The sequence below is a fragment of the Fukomys damarensis genome, unplaced genomic scaffold (genome assembly GCF_012274545.1).
Source record: "Fukomys damarensis isolate Sample0158 unplaced genomic scaffold, DMR_v1.0_HiC HiC_scaffold_8, whole genome shotgun sequence".
NCBI classification, from domain to species: Eukaryota; Metazoa; Chordata; class Mammalia; order Rodentia; family Bathyergidae; genus Fukomys; species Fukomys damarensis.
In genome coordinates this window covers 21,002,860-21,024,963 of record NW_022900920.1, presented here as the reverse complement: position 1 = coordinate 21,024,963, position 22,104 = coordinate 21,002,860, and the positions used below count along the sequence as shown (strand labels likewise).

Below are 22,104 nucleotides of genomic sequence, written 5' to 3'. Positions count from 1 at the left end.
GTGTCCCGTGTCCCCAAATAAACTGCAAACACCAGTAGTACCCTTGACCCTAAATGCTTCAGTGGGTGTTATCACTCGCCAGGATTCAGTATTTGGTTACAGTTTTTTCCTTTTAAGGTAAAAAATACAAAAAACAAAATGCACAAATCTTAAGGGTACCTTTTTTGAGTTTTGACAAATGCACATAGCTATACAGCCCAAACTGATCAAGACCGAGAGCATTACCATCAGTGAAGAAGGTTCTCTCTTGCTTCTTCAAAGTCAATCCCCATTCCCATTTCCCCAGAAGCAATCAATGTGCTGAGTTTTTTCATCATAAATTAGTTTAAGAATTTCATATAAATGCAAGCATACAATGTCCTCTTTTGGGAAAGGCTTCCTTCACTTGGTTTGTTTTTGAAACTGATCACGCTTTTGTATACACTAATACCTTGCTCCTTTTTATTGTTGAGTGGTATTTCAATATGAATACACCACGCTTTGTCATTTCTCCAGCTGATGGACAGTGAGCCATTTCCAGATCGGGGCTATTATAAATAAAGTTGTTATAAAGACCTGTGTTCAAGACTTCTTGAACAGACGTTTTCATTTCTCAAGGATTTGGCTGGGACCTCTTGCCCAATTATGGCACTTTTTATCCTGATCCACTGGAAAGCCCAATTCTGTCTCCAGTCCCTCAAAAATATCCTCGTAATACTGAATTAAGAATTCAAACCAACTGCCTGGATAGTCCTTCACTAGCTATAGGACTTTCTGCAAAGTAAAACTAATTAGGCTTCCTGAATCTATTTCAACATCTGAAAAATAAGGACACAGTTAATCATAAGTGTGTAGCCCTCATAAAGTTCTTTTTGGTTGACTCTTGGGTTGATCTAATAACACCCTAAACTATAAATATTTATTAAACAATAAACACTTCTTTCTTGGTTCTGGAGAATGGAAACTGGAGATCAGTATGGACATAGGATCAGATCTTGGTAAGGACCCGCATCATGGCTTGCAGATGGACAACTTCATGCTATGTTCTCACATGACAGTGAACAGAACTATGTCACTTCTTGTAAGGCCACTAACCCCTTTCATGACCTAATTATCCTCCAAAGACCCCACTCCTAATATACACATTGGGGTTAGGATTTCCATGAATTTTGGAGGAACACAAATTCAGTCCATAGAGGGCTATCTTAGGGGGGAACTGAGTTAATGTATGTGGAGTACGTCATGTGCCTAGCACGCACTAAGCAAGTAAGTAGAGATGACCTTTTTACTTTTTGTCACCCAACATACAATATGGTCTACTGTGTGGTAAACTATGCATAGGATCTGATTATTTTTTCACTCCACAAGCTACAATGGCTTTCTTGGTCCTAGAACTAAACTCTGCTACCCAGATTTTAAAATAATCAAAAAATAATTGTTAGAGTTATCTAAAATAGCAAGTTTTTCTTTAATAGACTGAAATTTCATCAACTCAGTGTCATTGTACTCCTCCTGCTGACCAGGAATGCTAAATAGCTGATGTGATCAGTAGTTCATAGTAACAAAAAGAATAACAAGATGAGTAGTGAGAAAACTAGCCAATGCTATTCACTTGTAAATAAATCTTTCCACTCAAACTTATTTTGGGGCCATAAACAGGTTTCAAAGGCTCTACAACTGATCTGATCCCAACCCTGTTCATTACCCTCTGAATAGTCCATAAATACACCACACTTGTATTTGTCTCCATCTGTTTAGACTATCCTCCTCTAGTCCCATACACCCACAGGGTGGGATCTGCCCTGTCCAGATCTCTGACCTTCCCTTGAAGGTCATTTTTTCAGCAACCCTTGGACTCCTTTGCCAACTCTTGAGCTCCCATGAATTCCTGCAGCACAGGAGCAACAACATAATCCACAAACTGATTAGACTTGCATCTCTGGTCTTCGAAGAAATCATCAGCTCTCAGATGGCACAGGCAATGTGTGCCTCAGAGAGCTGAGTCCCTATTCATACCTTCCACAAACCCAAGTAGATCTGCTGATTCATGCCGGCCCAAATACAACCCCCTACTACCACCATTAGAAAAGGACTGCAATGGGGAGTAGAATGAATTGGACCTAAGGATATGTTAAGACTTTCTGCTTGATTGTGAGTAGGACCATATATTACTGTCAGTATCCTGCCTCAACTTCCCCAAAGTGCCTAGAATATTAAACAGAAACACAACGGACACATCTACACACACACGTATATCACATGCCCACCACAGCTCCACACAGACTGCTGATTCCCCTGAGCCTTTTCTGTTTTCATTTATCAAACAGCTACTGAGCACCTACTATTTGCTCAGCACTGCATTTGGTGCTAGAGATTCAACATAAAATATGAAATCCTTTCTTTCTGGGAGCTCAGTCTTGTGCGAAAGGCCAGATGATTAAACAGATCATGACAAGAGTGTGAAAGGTGGTGATGGAGCACTGGGAGGAAATAGGCAGGATCAGAGCTGAAGGAAGAGCTGTGAAAGTTGAGTGAATCAGAAGGAATCCAGCAGAGAGGAGTCAGGCTGAGTTTTGAAGAGCAAGCAGGAACAGCAGCATAGACAGAAGCGCATCCAGGTGGCACCTCTTTAATGATCTCAGGGTAAAATGTCACAGTGGCTGTGAATATTGTAATAAACACACAGTAGAGGACTGTGTGAAAATGAGAAGAGCTTTCCCACACACACTGGAAGAGAAGCACCATGGCTAGGCCATAATGGCAGAACCTGGCTGCTTGTCAAGGGTGGAGTGCTAAAAAGAGGAGAAAGCATGTCAGATAAAGGAACAATAGATCCAAAGTCACAGAGGTAGGGGTAGACATGCAGAAGAATAGGAATCAAGCTGGTGGTGCCTTATGGGATGAATAAAGTGAGATGGGGAAGGGATGCTAGAAATGAAGGCAGTGATGTGGCTTTGAAAATGAGAGCCCATATCCAGCCATGAGCAAGGGAACATGTCATCACGTCCACTGTCAAGTATGAAGAGAACATTTCAATCATCTCACCAAATGAATCTCAAAAGATGGCCTCAACTACAGACAAAATAATTCATTATAAATCAAGCACAATTGTGGAATGTTTTGTGGCTTCCAGCAAGCAAGGCTCCAAAACGAGTGGGAGGAGGTGCTCGCTGACATTAAGGGTTCAAGCAGTTCCCACTGTCTTGACTACTCAGCCAAAGAGGAGTCATGGGCCAGAGGTAGCAAAAGGAATCAGGAAGCAGGAGCCACCGGTCTCCACAAGTGCCCCCATCCAATGGCCAATGGATATGGCAGTCAGGGCAGGTCTCTAGGTCACAACACCTCCTCTGCCTGGAGGGGGCTGTGCACCAATGTGGGCATCTGGGAAGGGCTGTCAGGGAGAGGAAGTTAAGTTAACAGGCCTAACCATTCATGCACACAACCATCCTCTGGGTTGAGTCAGAAATACTCAAAGTCTAACAATCTCTTTTTCAGGAAAAATTTGGGAGACTTAAAGGCTGGCTCGATCTTGGTCCCTAAGGACGATCAATCAATCTAAGAAGGTACAGGGGGTTAAAAATAAACAATTGGAATATTTCAGAAACCACTTGTTTGTCTCTGGCTTGCCCAGGATATGGGAGAAAATTCAAATACCTCTGCTCTGAAACAAGGCCCCAAGCAATTAGCCTCTGCTCTAGATAAGGCAACCCACTGAGAAGATTGGGAAACTAGAACAGGTTTACAGATCATAAGAACAGGCATGGGTCTGAAGTGGAAAAAGGGCATGCAATAAATTTACTATTCTGCCTCTGGACAGTCACTTTAGGCATTGGAAATGGTCAAAAATCTGTGATTCTGTCCCAGTGAGAGTAGATGAAAAGTGCTTCTATAGGAGTCAGGACATGACAGAATACAGAACCTTAAGTCCTACTACCCAGGTATTTCTCTGAAATGGGAATTTCTAGGTAAGGAATAAAAGGAGGCTACAGTGATCCATGTGGCAACAAACCAGAGTAGGGACGGCAAGCCTTTTAAAGCTTTCAATGATACAACCAGCCGAGCTCGTGCTTAAATAAATGCAGATGCACCTGATCACAGAGATGTTTACAATTACATGTATATACATCAGTAAACACACATATTTCTTTTGTCTATCAGCTAAGAGGACCTAAAAGAAATGATACCCCAGGAGCATTAAGCATACCTAGCACTCAGATATTAATTACTAGTATTATTTTCATACAAAAGGAATCAGAACTCCTTGGAGCAATGACTGATAATAAGATTACAGTGGGATACATGCCTAAGGCATCCTGTAGGGCCCTAATGTATTTACAGAAGTGCTCAAAATATTTTGATGGCTAATATGTCAAAGGTTCATAAAAATCCAACTAAAGAGCTTCCAGGGGCCAAAGGTGGACAAATTTGAGCAAGAAAATGAATAAACAGTTCTGGATCATAATGTAAAGCATAAAAAAAATACCCACAAGTCCACAATGATATGAATTACTGAGTAAGTTATTAAATGGCAACCCAATCTCTGGTGCAGAACACTCTGTCCTTAATGAGGTAGAGCTTAAATTTCCACTCTTTAGAGGTGATCTGTGCACAGGTTTCCTTCCAAAGAGTACAAGGTGGAAAGGAGAGAAAAGTACTAACTTTACAGAAGAAAAACTGGGCAAATATTTCTCCCGCTAAGTGATCAAGATCAGTATCCACAGTCATAAGTCACGTTGGTAGTATGTGGCCTTGGCATGTGATGAAAACAGTACTGTGCCTCCGTGATCTTCCCTCCCCAAATCCATAACCCTAGCCTTATCATAAGTAAACATCATACAAATTCCAGAAAGGAGGGCATCCTCCCAGACACCAGAGTAGCAGTGCTCAAAAACAGTCCAAGTCATTCAACACAAGGAAAACCTGAGAAATCATCTGCTAAAGTGTGCATATCTGTCCCCTCAAAATTTGTATGCTGAAACTTAATCCCCAGTGTAATAGGATTACGAGGTGGGCAGTCCAAGATTGAGATGCGAGCAGATTCAGTGTCAGTTGAGTCTTGCTGTGTGTTCACCCAGCAAAAAGGAAAACTGACTCCCTCCAGCCTCTTCAAGAAGGATGCCAAGCTCATTCATGGGGTCGGAGTCCTCAGAAACTAGTCACCTCCTAAAGCCCCCCCAAATACTGCCACAATGCTAATCATTGGGAAAACGGGGAATGGGGTACATGAAAATTCTCTGTGCCATCATCATAATTTTCATAACTCTAAAATGATTTGACAAAATAAAATACATTAATTAAAAAATAATCCTGGCTCTTCCATTCATAGTTATGTAATGGTTGCTAGATCAATTCCACTCATGTGCCTCAGCTTTGTTCTTGGTGAACTGTTATTACTGGTTAAAACTTCCTCATAAAATTTGAAGGTAAATGCAATGACAAAACATAGGCACACTCCCTGGCCCAAAGTTTGGAATATAAGGGGTAACAAGTATTGGCATTACCCTAATAACAATGTTAAAAGGACAAACCACTCCTCTTTGTAGCAACCATCTCAACAGAAGAATTTAAAAGTGTTCCCCTTTACTGATTGGGTAATTATGAAATGAAAGTTGCAGGGGAAAGAGACTCTAAGACCTCACCCCAAGTACGCGCCTCTGGATTAGAATAGGCACACAGCCAAGTGTCATAGGGAAAGATCCACCTGATATGGCCACCTGGCAGGGAACAGGCAGCTGTGCACAACCCACGCAGAACACGATAAAGCATCACTTCACATGTTGTTATTATTCAAATCAGGCTATCATCTCATACACACATACACAAAGTGGATATATGTAAAATTAAGTGGTAATGCTTAGTTTGGGCTGGAAACATAAATGCACTTCCTGTGTGACTCAGAATATTCCACTGATCACTGCTAGGATAAGGAGATGATGTACATACATGGCACGCATTAACATAAGCAACACGTGACCAGAGAACCAGCCACTTTCTACCGCATAGTGTTAATGCATTTCCCTCATTTCCTAGTTAACCATCATATAACAACTTGGACAGTCTGCCTGGAAATGATTACAACAGACTTAATTCATTTACCCAAATCCTACACTCATAAAGAAAGTAGTATTTCATAATGCGAACCATTATCAAGGGGACCATACTACATGGCTAAGGGATCACAGCTTTCTTTATAATAGATGGAGTCTCTGAAATAATTAGGAAAACATAAGATCAACCCCCAGAAGTTTGGCCACTGAGTTCGAAATATGCGAAAAGCTCAAGTCAAGCTCCTTATAAATAGTAGCGGTCCCCTGTCACCACAAGCCCACCCCAACAATTAACAAGCTTGGCTCAGCTGCCAGTAACAAACTATGATTTATTATTCTCTTCAAATTAATAAAAGCATTGCCGTCCACTGTGAATTCTGGTATCCATTCAGGTAGGAAAGAGATGACGGTCCAAATGGCCATGTGAGTCAGCTACACTTCTAAACCACATGCTTTAACCTTAGTTCTCAGCCTCTCGGGAAGCTTCTGCTTCCCCTTGGTCCTCCAGAGAACAGCCAAAACCTATTCAAAGGACACAGCCCTACTCTATTAGCCCAAGTCCACTTTAAAGTTCTCCAAATAGAGTAAACAGCAGGAAGCCAACCGGCATCAAGGCTTTTTTCAACTCTCTCATTTTATAGATGAAAAAGCTGAGGCCAGAGGGCAAAGCAACTTGTCTAAGACACAAAAGACATCAGCCCCAGTGTGAGCAAAACAGATCCTCTGAGGACTGGCTACTGATGGGAGAAAAGAGAACCTTCTGACCAGTTAGGTTTAGTTTGTTTGTGTAAGCTTTAATTGAGAATTTAAAAATCAGTGAGTTTTTCATATACTCCCAGATCTTGGGCTTCTCTTAAAAATCTTGGGTGTCTGTTCATCGTGGATACTATGTGTCCTTATCTGTGGAGCTGGGGAGTAAACACCCTAGACAACTGGACATGAGGTCTCCAGGGCCACAGCCCTGCTCACAGCAAGCACCTATTCCAGGGTCCCTGGAGACAGTGGAATTGATTATCTATCCTTCCTCTCTGTTTTGTTCAGCAAAAGGTGAAAATACAGACATGAGATATTTTTCTCATATACAGCCATCTTTGACTGGTATGCATGGGAGTTTGTTTCCAGGCTCACAGAAGCCAAAATTCAAGAACACTCAAGCCCTTATATAAAACGGTATTATAACATTTGCATATAAGCTGAACCCATATACAATTCCCGTACATTTTGAATCATCTCTAGATGACTCATAGTACCTCCAACAATGTGAGTGGTGTGTAAACAGTTGTTGCACTATTATTTAGAGGATAATGACAAGAAAAAATAAGTCTACATGTTTTCAGTATAGATGCCACCAATGTAGGCCTGATTAAAATTTTTCCATCAGCAGCTGGTAGAATCCATGCATACACTGAGCCCCGAGATATAGTGGTCCAAGTGTCATGTTTATGTAAGTACTGGAGAAAAGTATATGTATGTAAAATGTAATACAAACAATACATGTAGGTACATATGCCCTGGAGAGTAGTGGCTTTTAATATCCGAAGACATACAGAGAAATATTTCAGTGATGTCCCTGAAGAGTATAACTTGCCAGCCGTAAGTGAAGGTGTGAGTCATAAGCTTGAGAATTTCCATGGATAAAATAAGCAGAAAGCTGGCATCATCAGAGGCAAGTTGGCTGGAGCATCTACCAGTTCCATGGCCCAGGAGAGCAGAGATTCCTGAAGGGCAGCAGATATGACTTCAATCCAATGAGCACTTAGCCTAGGTCCTGGTTTGCACGTGTCACACACCATTCCTGTGCATTTTCATAGTCACCACAATAAGACTGCACCGTTCTTCTGTAAAAAAGACCACCTCCCCTCTGCAATCCCCAGACCTCAGATCGTCCCCATTTTTTGGTCACCCCTTACAACTCTCTTCTGCCATTCTCTCAGATGCATCTGTTTCGTGCTTGTGCACTCCCCTGCCATCTCCTAGACTGTCCGATAACTGGACCATTATGTCAGTCCCTGGCCATACTACTTAAGGTAGCCTTCCTTGCCACTAGCATATCACCCTAAGAAAGTTCCTTATTATCCTTTCTGAATTTACCTGTTTAATTTCTTCGCATGCTTGGCTACCAAATGCCCCCACACTCCACTGTGAGTTCCCTGAGAAAGAAGCCTTTGCTGTCTTTGTCTTGTTCATTTCCCTGTCGTCAAGGTCCAGAAGGCGCCTTACCAGCTTCAGAATAAACACACTGTGCACTTTGTTGGAGAAATATTACAAACCACATGAGACAGAAAAAAATTGCAGGAGCGAGATGCCAGCTCCAGGTTAGAAATGGGGAGAGGAAAAGGCTGTGCCTCTTTCGTCAGTCTTTCAGGGACTTGAGCTGAACGTGCACAGAGAATTAATTCAATGGTAAAATCTTTATACTACACCCTCTTAGGTTTTAAAATGCCCCACTGAGTGATGCGGCTCCAATTTCTAATCCACTCGGTTGCTTTCTGTTCGATTTCAGAAACAAGGTTGAGTCTACAGATGAGCATTCAAAAAGTGCTTCAGTAACTTCAAATGAGGCACGGAAAGGAGGAGAGAGACAGCACATGAACTCTCGTGACTGGCGTAAAAGTGCTCTAAAACCCGAGATTTTAGACATGCGCACATATTTCAAGTTGTGTTTGATGCTGTGAAGAGCAACTGTATGGCACTCTGGAATTTCTGAGAGCCACTCAATGGCTCATGAGCTCTATGGACAACAGAGGACGTAGGTCAGTGAAGGCTCCTTGAAAACATGGCAGTGTGACCCTAGACTTCTATTTAGAAAGGCCCAGTTGCAGACTCACTGGTCCTTGACTGTTCTTGGACCCTGTGGTCTCAATACCACAGCAAGTGGCATTTATAGATGAAAGAACCAAAACAAGCAATAAAGTATCACAGGAGCAGGGTAGAAACACATTTCCCCATTCATGCACCAGGGATACAATAGAGAAAAACCCAGCAGTGGCTGCTATGCTGTCACCTACTGTAACAAGATTGATCTGTAGCGAAATAAAAGATAATACAATCTGGAGGAAATAACTTGTGTTTCCTCTGAGAGTGTCTGATATTGTCAACTGCAAGCCTGCTTCCCTCTTCTGCCTGCCACAGTGCACAGCAGCACAAACACGCAGGCACTCCTCTCGGCAGACGGGCCTCCTCCCCTCGCTGCCAGAAGTACCCATTTGCAAAGCAGCATCTTCCCCACCTGCCCAACTCTGCAGCCAAACCAAAGCAAGCAGGTTCTGGACGCCCAGGCCCACTGCAGAGGGCAGGGCTGCTCCGAGCTGCCACTGTCTGTAACTCAGGCTTCAGAAGATGACCAAGAGGCATCTGTTCATTAGAAGCCACATACTTTTCTGCTTGGTTACTTCTGGCACAATTCATCACCCCCATGTTTCAGGTTAATGGCACAATTCTAGCACAGAGTTTCTATCACAGAAGATGCTACGGAGATCACTTTTTCACATTCTGTCCACTAGACACAGAATGTTTTTTCTTTGTCTCCTGTGACTATCACTGGTTGCACATGGTATGGAGCATTATTTTCACAGGCAGAACGGGCAAAACAAAGATAAGCAGGGACGGCCAGCCACTGAGCTCTGCACTATCATTTCTGAGAATGTGTCTCCATATGAAATGGTCCTACAAGGCCAGAGCCATGTAAATAATTCACAACGGCAAGTTCAGTTCTCTCCATTTGAAAACCTAGTAATACCTTATCCGGGAGCTGCCGCCCACCGTCACACAGAGTAATGGGGAGCTCCTGGCTTCCATCTCTGGCAGATGCCATTAAGTCTCAATAGCCAGTGATTTGTAGATGATTATAACTTCTGCTCTGCATATCACTGCTACTGACAGGCAAATCCTGTCGATGACTGATGAAAAAAGGAGGCAAATTTGACACAGGCAGTCTGATAAGCCATTTTTATACCAGTTACAACACCCAGGGACACTCGCCACTGTACATACATAGAAAAGTCAAATTTGATGCCAGGCTTTTCTAGTCCCTCTTTGCCAGGAGCCTAAGAACACAAATTCTAGAAAGACTTTCCCAACTCAAACATTTTGTGTTTCAAGGAGAGAAATGTAATTCAGCATTAGGTGGTGTTTTTATTCCTGTTCATAGAGAAAAAAAAATATTCCTCCCAGAGCGGCTCACTGAACCCCCAATTTGTCAAGGAAGAAAATTCACTGCGGCAACAGGCCCTGACAGCAGCACTTTCATTATATGAACAGTCATGGCACCTTTTCAATTTTGCTCATCTCTTAGTCTCTAGCCAAATGGAACTTATTACTTATAGCTTGTTGGGATTTATGAATTATTTATAAAAGTAGGTCTATGACTCCAGACTCTTTAAAAGACAACACAACAGAACTCTCACTGTTACCCACAACTGTGCTTCTAACAGACAACAGATATTCTCCATAACATGTACTACATGTTTGGGGTGAAGTAACAGTTGGGAAAACACCATGCCTGTAAGAGTATTTGGAAGCTATTTATAGAAAGCCTGGATGTATTTTTAAATTAGCCACTTTTATTCTAAGCCAGCCTTGGTTTCCAGAAAGACACAGCAGATGTTTGCTACAAATACATTCCCTGGCTTGAATATAATCACTGAAGCCCTGCCACTTTTACCCAGTGGTTTCAAGTTGAGATGAAAATGCAGTGCCTCCATCCATAACATGTGTCTAGAAGGCTCCATGAGGCCAATGACTCATGAATCTCTTTCTGCCTCCCAGAGCACAGTGGCTCTGCATCCTAAATGGGGGCTAAAACACAGGCCCAAAGTCATGGTGTGGAGTTAAATTGTGGTTTCCAGCTCCTAGAACACAGGACCTTGGCTAGCAAGACAGATGACACTGCACAACCTCATTTCATTCTGATTCAAAGGCGAACTCACTCAGGTTGTGAAGCTCGGCTGGGTTGAAGGGTACAAAGTGGTCGGCCAGCCATGGTCTTGCCACACCTTGGTATCAGTGAAAACACCCACTGGTCCCAACACAGGAGCGCTGAGGGACAAGGACCTCATACTTGAGCTGCCCCCAGAGGTACGTGCTCCCCATCAGTCTCACCAATTCCACAGCGTCCTCCCCGCTCCTGGGACCCGGCCACAGGCCCTTCCCCATTCGTCCCTGCCCTGACTGCCCAGCTCTCTCCACCTCAAGCCTGATTCAGAGGAAGAAGCAGAGGCCAGGCAGCAGAGGCCCAGGGAGGCTGCTGGCACTGTAGGTCACTGCCCTCATAGAGTCCCCCAAAGACTATGTGACATGTCCACAAAAGAGGCAAAGCCCAACAACGTAAAGAACACAGCAGTGGAAGAGCAAGTAGACAAAAAAAGAGAAAAATGAGGCAGTAAAACTTACCTTGCTGAAAAACATCTGCCAGGAGGGAGAAAAAGAGGGAAAAAGAAAGGGTAGAGAGAGGGGAAAATACTGTTAATCATGTTGAAAAGGACAACATGGTATTAGCTAATATATGCTGACTGCTAAGCACGCTTCTTACAGCACCTCTTTAGAGCAGGAGGCAGTGGTTAAGAGTCCACGTTGTGGAAGACTGCCTGGGTCTAAATCCTAGCTCACTATTGACCGACTCTGCGACCTACAGTTCCTTAAACCACAAACTAGGTAAGCACGTTGGAAACATTAAATATGAAACGTCACATATTTAAGGGTTTAGAACAGTGTCTATGCATAGTAAACAGAAAATGTGGTGCTTATTATTAACATTAGTATTATTATTTTCACCATAACTTTATATAGTGTACTCTATTACCATTCTCCTTTTCAGATGGGGAAACTGAGGCTCCAGAGAGTTAAGTAACTCATCCAAGGCCATAAAGGAACAAGTGAAGCTCAGAACTGAACCCCAGTCTGTGACTCCCAAATCATCTTGTTTCCCACTTCTAAGCTTCCTAATTAGTTTACAAATAACAACAGTGGCACATAAAAGAATAAACATAAAAGGGCTTATTATATTTAAATCATATAAACATTATAACTTCATAGTAAATCCCAAGTCAAAGTCTGTTAGAAAGATACAAAATATTAATGTATGTTTTAAAGAAAGACTTGAGAAACTGCTATATGCTTTCTGGCACTAATAAACTACATCTCAGGAAAAACCCAAAGTCACTAACATTACTATTAATGCCATAAATACACTTTGGTTGTCTTTGAATTTTGTGTAAATGGATTGATAAAGCCTGAATATTTTTCTATTTCTACCATCTTTGACAGCAATTATGGAAGCCATTCACACTGTAGCACACAGTAGATCATTCATTCTCACTGGTACAAAGAATTCCACTATATGATTATACCGTAATTTGTCTCTCCATTTGAATGTAGTAGTTACTCAGATTATTTCAATGTCTGCAAATTAAGAATTGTGATGGTTGTTCTCCGTACATATCCTTTGACAACCATACGTTTACTTGCCAAGTACTTTTGGACACGTGAGCCTGTCCCATTAACACTACCTCTCACTCACCCCAAAAGTGTTCCCATCTGCTCACACTTTCTCATTTAGTAGCTTCAAGACAGAGAGGACACCACGAGAGACATACACAGCACTCCTGAGGCAAGAGACATTTTCTGCTCTGCCGGTGGGGCTTTAAACTGGTAAAAAGGTCTAAAAGGCAAGTTCAATGATATAATATACATATACATATATATATATATATATATATATATATATATATATATATATATATATATATGTAGAATATGCATTATTGGACCCATCCATGCTACTTCTAGGACTTTAATCCAATGGAATATAGTTATAAAAGAAACCTATAAGGATATGAACCATGGTTTTGTTTGTAATGGCAAGACACTGGATCTTGCTTAGACTGATCATAAATACAGAATCAAACTGAAACTAATGTATTCCACACAATGATTATTATACAGCCATTTAGATGGCTGAAGACTGTAATTGTTTTTGAATGAAAAAATCAAGACAGTAAAATGGAACGTGTAATTCTGCTCCTGAACTTACGTGCTTATGTGTATGGGTAAGGCTACATAAGAAGAGATTTGTGGCAATGGTCACAGAAATATTGTTTATCGTCAGGATGTGGAATTTGGGGTATTTAACATATATAAGATTTCTGCATTATTCTGATCCTCAATAATGAAGATATCTTACATTTATAACCTGGACTTAAAACTAAAATTATTTCATTTATAAACTATGAACTTCATTATCAATATCTAATTTTCAGTCGTCACCCGAAACATCAGTTCCTGCAAGATCACGAAGAGCCAAGGGCCCAGGAAGAGTGCAGATGAAATTCACAATCGGTGGGTTGACAGACTGCAAGCAAAGGACCTACGGCTGCAGGTGTCACTGCACGTGGACACACACAATCCTCAAGAGAAGTGTCACTCCCAGCAATAAAATGCTCCCAAGGACACATTCAGGGCAGCAGCTGAGACACAGGTGAAAGACTCCAAGCTCACCATTCTCAGGGCCTTGGCTAAAACACCACCCTTTCTCCCACACTCAAGAAAGCCAATTAGGATGTAAATAGGCCACATCAGTGCCACTACAGAACAACCTGGACTCTGCTTAATTTATGCAAACAGCCCTCTGTATCTGTGAGTTCTATAGCTGCGGTTTCTCCTAACTACGGACTGAAAATAAAAAAATATTGCGTCTGTCCTGACCATGTGCAAGACTTTTTTGCTTGTCATTATTCCCTCAGCAATACAGTATAACAACTATTTGCACAGCATTTGCATTTGGTACTATAAGTCATCTAGAGATGATTTAAAGTATACAGGAAGAAGTGTGTAGGTAATAACAAATATCATGCCATTTGATGTAAGGGACAGGGCATCTGCAGAGCTTGGTGTCCTCAGGGGACCTGGGAACCGATCACTGTAGGATACAAAGAACCAACTGTACATGCTATACAGTACTCTCTTGCATCAATGATCCCTCATTGGTACCAGTTTTGACCCAGCAGTACGATGTCACTGCCCACAGACCAAGAGGACCTTGTGCAGCTCCCCAAAATACCATTTTCACCTGTGCGTGCTTCGTTGCCCTCACAGTCTGAACCATCACCCTCTCTGACCAGCCTGCACACGCCTGGAGGGGCCTTCCTTCTCTGCACTCAAATGTCACAGTCACTATGAAGTCTGTCCCCACAGAGAGAGAATTCACTGTTTCCGCCTCTGTGCTCCGAGAGTAATTTGTGCATGTTGCAATTATAGCTCATATTATAATTAGTTATTTATGTAGACCATGAGCTCCCGAGGACAAAAGCAATGTGTCTTAATACCCTTATTGGGTTCTGACTGCTTGGATGGCTTGGAAGCAAAGCGTGCTGGTCTACCTCAGCTGTCATCTGGTCCAACCCCCTCCTCAGACAGAGAAGGAAACTAAGTCCCAAATAAGTTAGAAATTTTTCCCAAGGTCACATATGGAGTTGAAGGCTGAGCCAAGCCTACATGAGACACATTTAACCTGAATGAAGCACAAAAGCCCATCGCTATTATTAGCAAAGTACAAATTAGAGATTTATCATTCCTCTCTAATGAATACAGACAAAAATTTCCAACCTGGAAAACATCAGTGAAATAAGATTAGCCTTTCAAATATGGATCCAGTCTCGACATCCATCCAGAATCCTCAACTTCTTCACCACACCTTTGGACAAGGAGCACTTCCTGAGAAATTCCCTACTTATTTGAATCACTGGAAAGTATCAATTGGTAGGGAGGAAGGAAATTCAGACAAAGATTTAGTGAACTTATTCCTTTCAGTTACATTGTGAATTTCACACTTTAATAGGCAAATCTCAATAGACTACTATTCATACCTTCTATTCCCCCAAAACTCTCTTGATTTTCATATAAGCTATTCTGGATTTTTTCAAAATACTTTTCCAGCCTTTTTACATTTTGCACCTTATTATTCAAATGTAAATTTTAATAAATGCTAGTTTAAATATTGCAACTATTTTGCACATGAGTTGCCTTGTAATTTACACTCTAAATTTATGTCTTCTGTGGTCTGTGGTATGAATCATTCCATTCATAGCATCATTTAACTTTTTGCTCTGTATAATAATGGCTTCTGCACCTTCTTTAAAATTTCACTTTTCTAGACTGAAAAAGCTACATAGCTCAGGCTTCAGGCCATGGACAGAAGAATGAGAATAAGTGAGAAAGAAATAGTTCCTGTGCAGTATGGCTACATTTTAACTTCCTGAAAAACTGTGGACATTGGAGGCTATTAGCCATAGAAATATCCTTGTAATATCCTCTATTCTGGAGTTCATGTCTACGACCATAAGCCCCAAACCATCAGAAGTAGACACTTATAAAAATTAAAAGGCCTTGAATTTGACTGTGGTAGTCAGTCCCCTTTCAGTCTAAACACAAAGAATTATTTACGAGTCTATTGGCTGCACTCCTGGAGCTGCCATTTTCTTGTTGACAACCTAGGCAGGCATATTCTTATACCCACACCATGGTGTTGGGAAGGTTAAACCAGGTCATTTACACAAACATTACCCCAAATGCTGCTGCACAGATTCACTCTGAGAACAAGATAGTGCCATCTCTTCCACCCTTAAAGAAACTGGAATCATACAAGTACAGAGCTGAGGTCACCAGTGGTCACTCCAGCCACAATCAGGTTGAGACCGAAGGATGCCAGGGACACTTGTTCAGAGGAAATGAACTCCTTCAGACAAAGCTCTGTGCACACTCACTTCCCAAGGGAGGAAGCCTCAACCCCCATCACTCACGTGAACAAAGAAAGCCTGTTACCCAGCCCCCACCCCCATCCCTGGAGCCCGCTGGTCCTAGGGAGAGATGAAAGAGCATGTGTAAGTTGGTAATTCAGAGGCAGGAAAGAAGAAAAGGAGAAAGAAGGAGCCCAGCTTTGCCTTTCTTGGCCCTGATGTCCAATTTCTTCTGTCAGGAATGAGTATCAAGGATACCTGCTCCTCCCCCACAGCTGCTGAGAGATTCACACTCCAGAGATCTTTAATGCACTGGGTCCTCCAGAGACAGGGGCCATAAAAAGACCCAAGTATTTATTATTATTAATAAGTTATGGCAATTAGACTGGGTGATTCCTAAACGCTGCTGATTAAAAACTTTCTTGAGTGGTACTCGTCCACATGGCTAGTGTTTACCTCGATTAAAAATGATTTAACTACACGCTGGGTGAACCCCTCTTGCGCCCCAGGTTAATAATTAGCATTGCACAGAGCCACACAGGTTAAGTGAGTTGGCTCTCCTTTATTTATCTATTGCTTTGTTTTATGGGGAGAAGTGGATGGCAGTCTTATTGCCCATTCAGTCTGCTAGGAATAATTTACTATTTCAATCCGCAGTCCATAACCATGGAGGAGAAACCCTCACTGTTATTACAATATCACACTTTGCCGACACCCCACAGCATTCAAGATATGCCAAACAGAGAAAGTGTGCCTGGCTTCCAGAAGACTGGGGGAGGCAAAGTTACTAGTTCTCAAACAATGTAATCATACTACTCTCTCAATTTTGTTCTTTTCTAGGTTAAATTATATATGAGGGGAGTTTAGTTTCTTGAAAATGCATGCACTTAACTCCCATTTAAGAAGTCTCACCTGGGGAGACAGCTGTCTTACGAGTCCTCCTGTGGTTTGAGCTACAGAAAGAAAATTCCTTTTCAAGTACAAGTGCTTTTACAGTAAAGGACTGTAAATTTTACTGAGACCTAACTAACCAAGGCTAAGGATGGGACCTAGGGAACAGCTGGACGGAATGCTGCTTCCTTGAGAGGAGTCAGATTTTCCATTATCTAAAGTCAATTTCAGGATCAGCTGAGCTGCCCCCTCACTAAATCTCAAAACCCAGCATGCCCTGCACATGGATATGAAGAATTCAGCCTGTATACTTTACTTGCTAGTATCTGGAAGTGAAATCTTTCTTTTCTATGTGGAAAAGTAGAACCCATCAATGCCTCCCCCATCTTGAGTATCAGCTCTCCAGAGTCACTGTTTCATATCGTCAAAGCCTAGGTCCGTATATGCAGGTGGATTTCCCAAAGAGAACAAGGTTAATACCTCCTCTCCCAGAAAGGATCCAGTATCATTAGGGCAGTGCCACATGAGCCACTGTATCTCAATAACCTGGGATCAGGTCCCAGCCCTTTTCCAAGTAGAAACCCAGGGTAATCATTCAATGTCTTATATCTTATGTTCTCATCTATAAAATGGAGAGACAGGGATAAGCTTTTCCCTCCCCAAAGGTATATCATGAGGATCAAATTGTATAATTTAATTAGTAAGAAACAGAAAGGATTTTGTAGCCTACTAATACTCGATTCAACTTTGGCTAAGACACCTTCCTAGCCATCTTGGCTAGTTGTGAAATTCTTTGATTTTCAGTTTCCTCATTTGTAAAATGAGGACAATGAAATTAAATATTCAGAATTCCCACTCAAATAACTAGTATATGTAAAGCACTCAGCATATGTTGGTTGTTTCATGATATACATTTCATATGTGAAAGTCTATGTTATTATAATAAGCAATAGAACAAAACACTCGGGTCCCAAAGTCAGAGCTTTTCCCATACCTCAATGTGCAATTTAGGACAAATTACTCGATATTCCCAAGCCTTCATTTTTACATCAGCAACAGGGCAATAACAATGGCTAATTTTTGTACTACCTCATCAATTACACGGAGACTAAATGAAGTGATCCATACAACAGTGCACAAGAATTTGCATATGGAAGATCTTCTATAAACTAAATTTCTATTATTTACATTACTGTATCATTCACTGAAGATCTATTGTTTGGAAAAACCTCTGTGAATTAGACAGGACTCTTAGAGGGATCGTAAGAGAAAAATTCATTAAAATAAAGTGACTACTTCCTTTCTATCATCCTGTAGCCACATATCATTAAGAAACTCAAGAGCAATTCTCAAGTATTGCCTTATAAATAAATTATCCTTAAACTTTGAGATTAGAGGTCCAATAGCATCCTACTACCCTCACACATCAAGGATGAAAACAGGTTGAGGGTCTCAGAATTACAAGGACTGGTCTTTGTTTAGGTGCCAATCAACTTTCTGGCATTGCCTGTCTCCTCTAGCCCTGTCACTGCCTCCTAAGGCCAGCACTTAAGTGGCTTCCCCTCTGGCCACACTGCCCGTTGACTAAGTGTCTTAGTTACTTTTCTTGTTTCGGAGACAAAATAACTGATACCTAAAGCTAAGGGAGGACAAGTTTCTTTGGCTTACAGTTTGTGGAGGTTTCTGTCCATAGTCAGCTGGCTCCAAGGCAGAGGGGCGTGGCAGACAAGCATCACAGAGGAGAAATGATTTACAGTGGGCAGGAGGTACCAAAGCAAGCAAGGGAAAAGATAAAACTCTTTCTGTCCCTTATACTATATCCAGGCTAGTGGGATTCAGGTGATGCCCAATCAATCAGTAATTGATTTAGTAATCACCTACCTTTAGTCCTAGCACCCTTAATCCTAGTACTGCACCATGAATTAATCACACACTCTAGATTCAGCCACCTCTGAAAAGCCCCACCTATGACTGCATGAGGCATTAGGGGGACATCTAGACACAGCCCTAACACTAAGAATTGACAGAGGGAAGGATGACATGGGGTAAGTGAATTGGCCACTCTTTAGAGACCTGCTGTGTTCCCTTCAATGGGGTGCTACGGAGAAAGTGCCTGAGGAAAGAGTTCTACTGCTTTATTAACTAAATCAAAGTTTGAGTACAACAAGCCACTTAAGCAGAGCCCCTTCCTGTGCAGGTTTCACTGCTGGAACATGGCCAGAATCACACACCCCTCCTCCAGAGCTCCAGCCTGGCCTCAGTGGCACCATATATCGGGCTGTGATTAGTTTTCAGTGTCTCCAAAGCCAGACAGCTTAGGCAGCCATGTGGCCACAAAGCCAATACCCATGACTCTGCCACTTCCTCCAGGCACACACAGGCAATTCCATTTGAATAAAGCCCAAGTGAATACTGGTAAAAGCTTTAAGGGCTAACCCAAAAGCTTCAATGCCAAAAACGAACCCAGACTTTGATTCTGCAAGGCCTTCGTCTCTCATTTTTCTCCTTTGTCTTGTTTTGGATCCAGGCTGGAGAAGTTCCATCATTTTCCTTGCTTCTGGCCTCCCCTCACCTTTTATCATGCTAGAAATGAAGACCAATACTTTGCCTGTCATTGTTGTACCTCTGAAGGCACTCGGTGCTCAATAAATGTCTTTTATTTGTGGATGAGGGGAAAAAAAGCCCTGAAATATCTTCCTGCTACATTTTCCAGAAAATTTGCTACAAACAACAATCTTGGGCACTATCCTGATAACCCATCAACCTATACTGACTCGGGCAGGCACTGCAAGGGACAGGAGCTAGTAAAAGTCTCTAACATTTTTATGACATTCCATCCCTAGTATATCTCATTCCTAGCACTAAGGGATAAAGCTCTTAACTACTGAAAGAACATAAAAAATAGATTTAGGAATGATACTTTTTATGATTGCATTCTGTATACCATGAAAGTTATGTTCAAGTCTGCTAGCACTTTATGGAGCTGATAAAGTAGAACAGTATGGCTTCCCAGCTAACAGGGTATTTTATATCCATTTAAAATGTTTTCTCTTAAATTGAATTACTTTTTGAGTAATTATAATAAGCCTAATCTGGGCTTAATGAATTCATGTACAAATACTTTAGACTGCCTTATTAAAATCTCTACGATATGAAACTATATTAAACTCAATCTCTCTAGCAACCAATGTTTTTCTTTGAAGAGCAGCATACTTTCTCTTAATTCCTTTGAAGCTTCTGAGAAGTCATAAACCACACGAATAAGCCAAACAAAAAAAAGTCTGTCAAAAATACCATTCTATTTTCCTCAAACTTATATACAACTGAATATTAATTAGGAGTCTCAAAGTATTTTATTAAGCATTTACATATAAAAAGGGCTGAAGAGTCAGCCTCTCGTCCAGAAGAAATCTCACTATAGCTTTGATTAGAAATGACATAAAACCACTGCTGTTAAAATATTGAATGTGAGTCCAAGGAAATCAAGCCTTATGTTCCAAAATGTCTCCAAACACAGTAATCTAAATACCTGAACTCTTATTTTGTTTATAGGCAAGAGCCACTCACATTCTCTGGGATTCAGTTATTTCATCGACAAAATAATTTATATTAGATGATTTCAAAAGTCCCTCCAGTGCTAAAACAGTGGTTTTAAGTTTAAAATTACACACATTATATCAAATGGGCTCCTACTCTATATAGCTTATTTTTCATCTTATCTATGCTAAATTACATTCACTGAAAAAAAAATTTCATTCCCTGAATTCCACATACATCCCCAAACACATCCATAATACAGCCTGCGATTTTCAAATTTACCCCAAAATATTATCTCAGAGGTAAAGTATTTTTCCCATTACAGATAAATTATAAGCCATCCTAAACCTTTTAGGTTAATGTACATTCTTGAATAAATTTTAATCCTCTCCATCTACTCACTGTACAGTTCCTGAAACATACTCTTTCATCCCCATTTTCAAGTCATCAGATTAATTTTATCACAGAGGTTATTTCTCAACCAGATCTGTGAGGTCCAGGTTTTAATCAGACTGGTTACCAACCTTCTAAATTCAGACTAGATATCTACAAATAAATCTGTCTTCTGGCCAGTTGATCATTATCAGGCTGGACAACTTTAAGGTAAACATAAAACAATGACCATCATCATTATTCTGAAGGCTTGGCACAAATTACTATCAGGAGAGCTTCCAGGAGTCAGAGACAATTAAAGTCTTAGTTCTCAGAAGCTGCCCCCAACATCATCATCGTGAAATGGGCCGAAACTTACAGGAGACAATTTGACAAGATAATGTGCTCTAGCCTAGCCTCAATTCCAGAAGGAACAGGTTCTGGTCTGATCTGGTCCTGACAAAAACTTGGACACATTATTTATACTCTTTGGGTTTCAAAGGGGTTTGACAAGAGAATATCTGCAATCTCATCCATTTCCCAAATTCTATAGTGAACATTACCAAAATCTTTCATTAAGACCTCTGCTCTATGCTCCCAAGTTACCTGCACATCTCCTTGTACACCAATACATACTCATCATTTTCTCTTTCTCTTCCACTAAGCTGAAAACACCATGATGTCAGAAATGTTATGTGCACTGTAATCCCAAAGCCAGGTAGGTGTATGCAATAACTAATGAGTTGTCCTTATATGTGGTGCTCTTTCAAGCACTATACACAGACTACCTTCAAACACTCCATCAATTTAAGAGACAACTGTCAGTATTAGTAACCAAATTTTACAGATATAGAAGTGTAGACCCAGAAGGGTGCACTAAAGCTGTAAAATATCATAGGGAAGCCCACAAGCTGGGGTTCTACTTGAACACTGGGGCTTCAGAGCCCAGATTCTCCAATGTGTTACACTGTCTCTCAGTGAATACTCAAGCTATAGACATCGAGAAAGGACAAACAAGACAATGTACCTCAGCCCTTTCTCAAGGAGCCAAATCCATAAGAGATTTAGTAACAGAATCCCCAAGTTTCTAGACCTCATTTTTTTGTGTGTGTCTTTACCATCTGTTGGTTTTGGCTTTAACTGCAGAAACCACCTATAGGTATAATTTATTTTTGAAAACTTCGCTGATTCTTTCCGTTTCAAAAAAATGTGACTATGACAATGTACCTCAGCCCTTTCTCAAGGAGCCAAATCCATAAGAGATTTAGTAACAGAATCCCCAAGTTTCTAGACCTCATTTTTTTGTGTGTGTCTTTACCATCTGTTGGTTTTGGCTTTAACTGCAGAAACCACCTATAGGTATAATTTATTTTTGAAAACTTCGCTGATTCTTTCCGTTTCAAAAAAATGTGACTATTTTAATGGTTAAGGGCAGTAGCTAAGGTAAAATAAAGACACGGGAAAAGACAGGTTAGTTGAAGAAACAATGGCAATTCCAACAAGAGAATAGGAAAAAGAACAATGAAAGGAAAGATGAGAGCGACAGA

At 41.1% G+C, this 22,104-nt stretch overlaps 1 protein-coding gene across 4 annotated transcripts in view; it reads right to left on the bottom strand.

Moving 5' to 3' along the window:
• Window positions 1-22,104, bottom strand: part of Gfra1 (GDNF family receptor alpha 1) — a 200,335-nt gene that overhangs the window by 128,148 nt on the left and 50,083 nt on the right. For 3 of the 4 annotated variants that reach the window (XM_033761402.1, XM_010634571.3, XM_010634572.3), the window contains exon 5: window positions 11,418-11,432. The exons of the other annotated variant lie outside the window; for it this stretch is intronic. In XM_033761402.1, coding sequence (XP_033617293.1) covers window positions 11,418-11,432 — 15 coding nt within the window. The remainder of the gene's footprint in view (window positions 1-11,417; window positions 11,433-22,104) is intronic. 4 annotated transcript variants of the gene reach the window in all.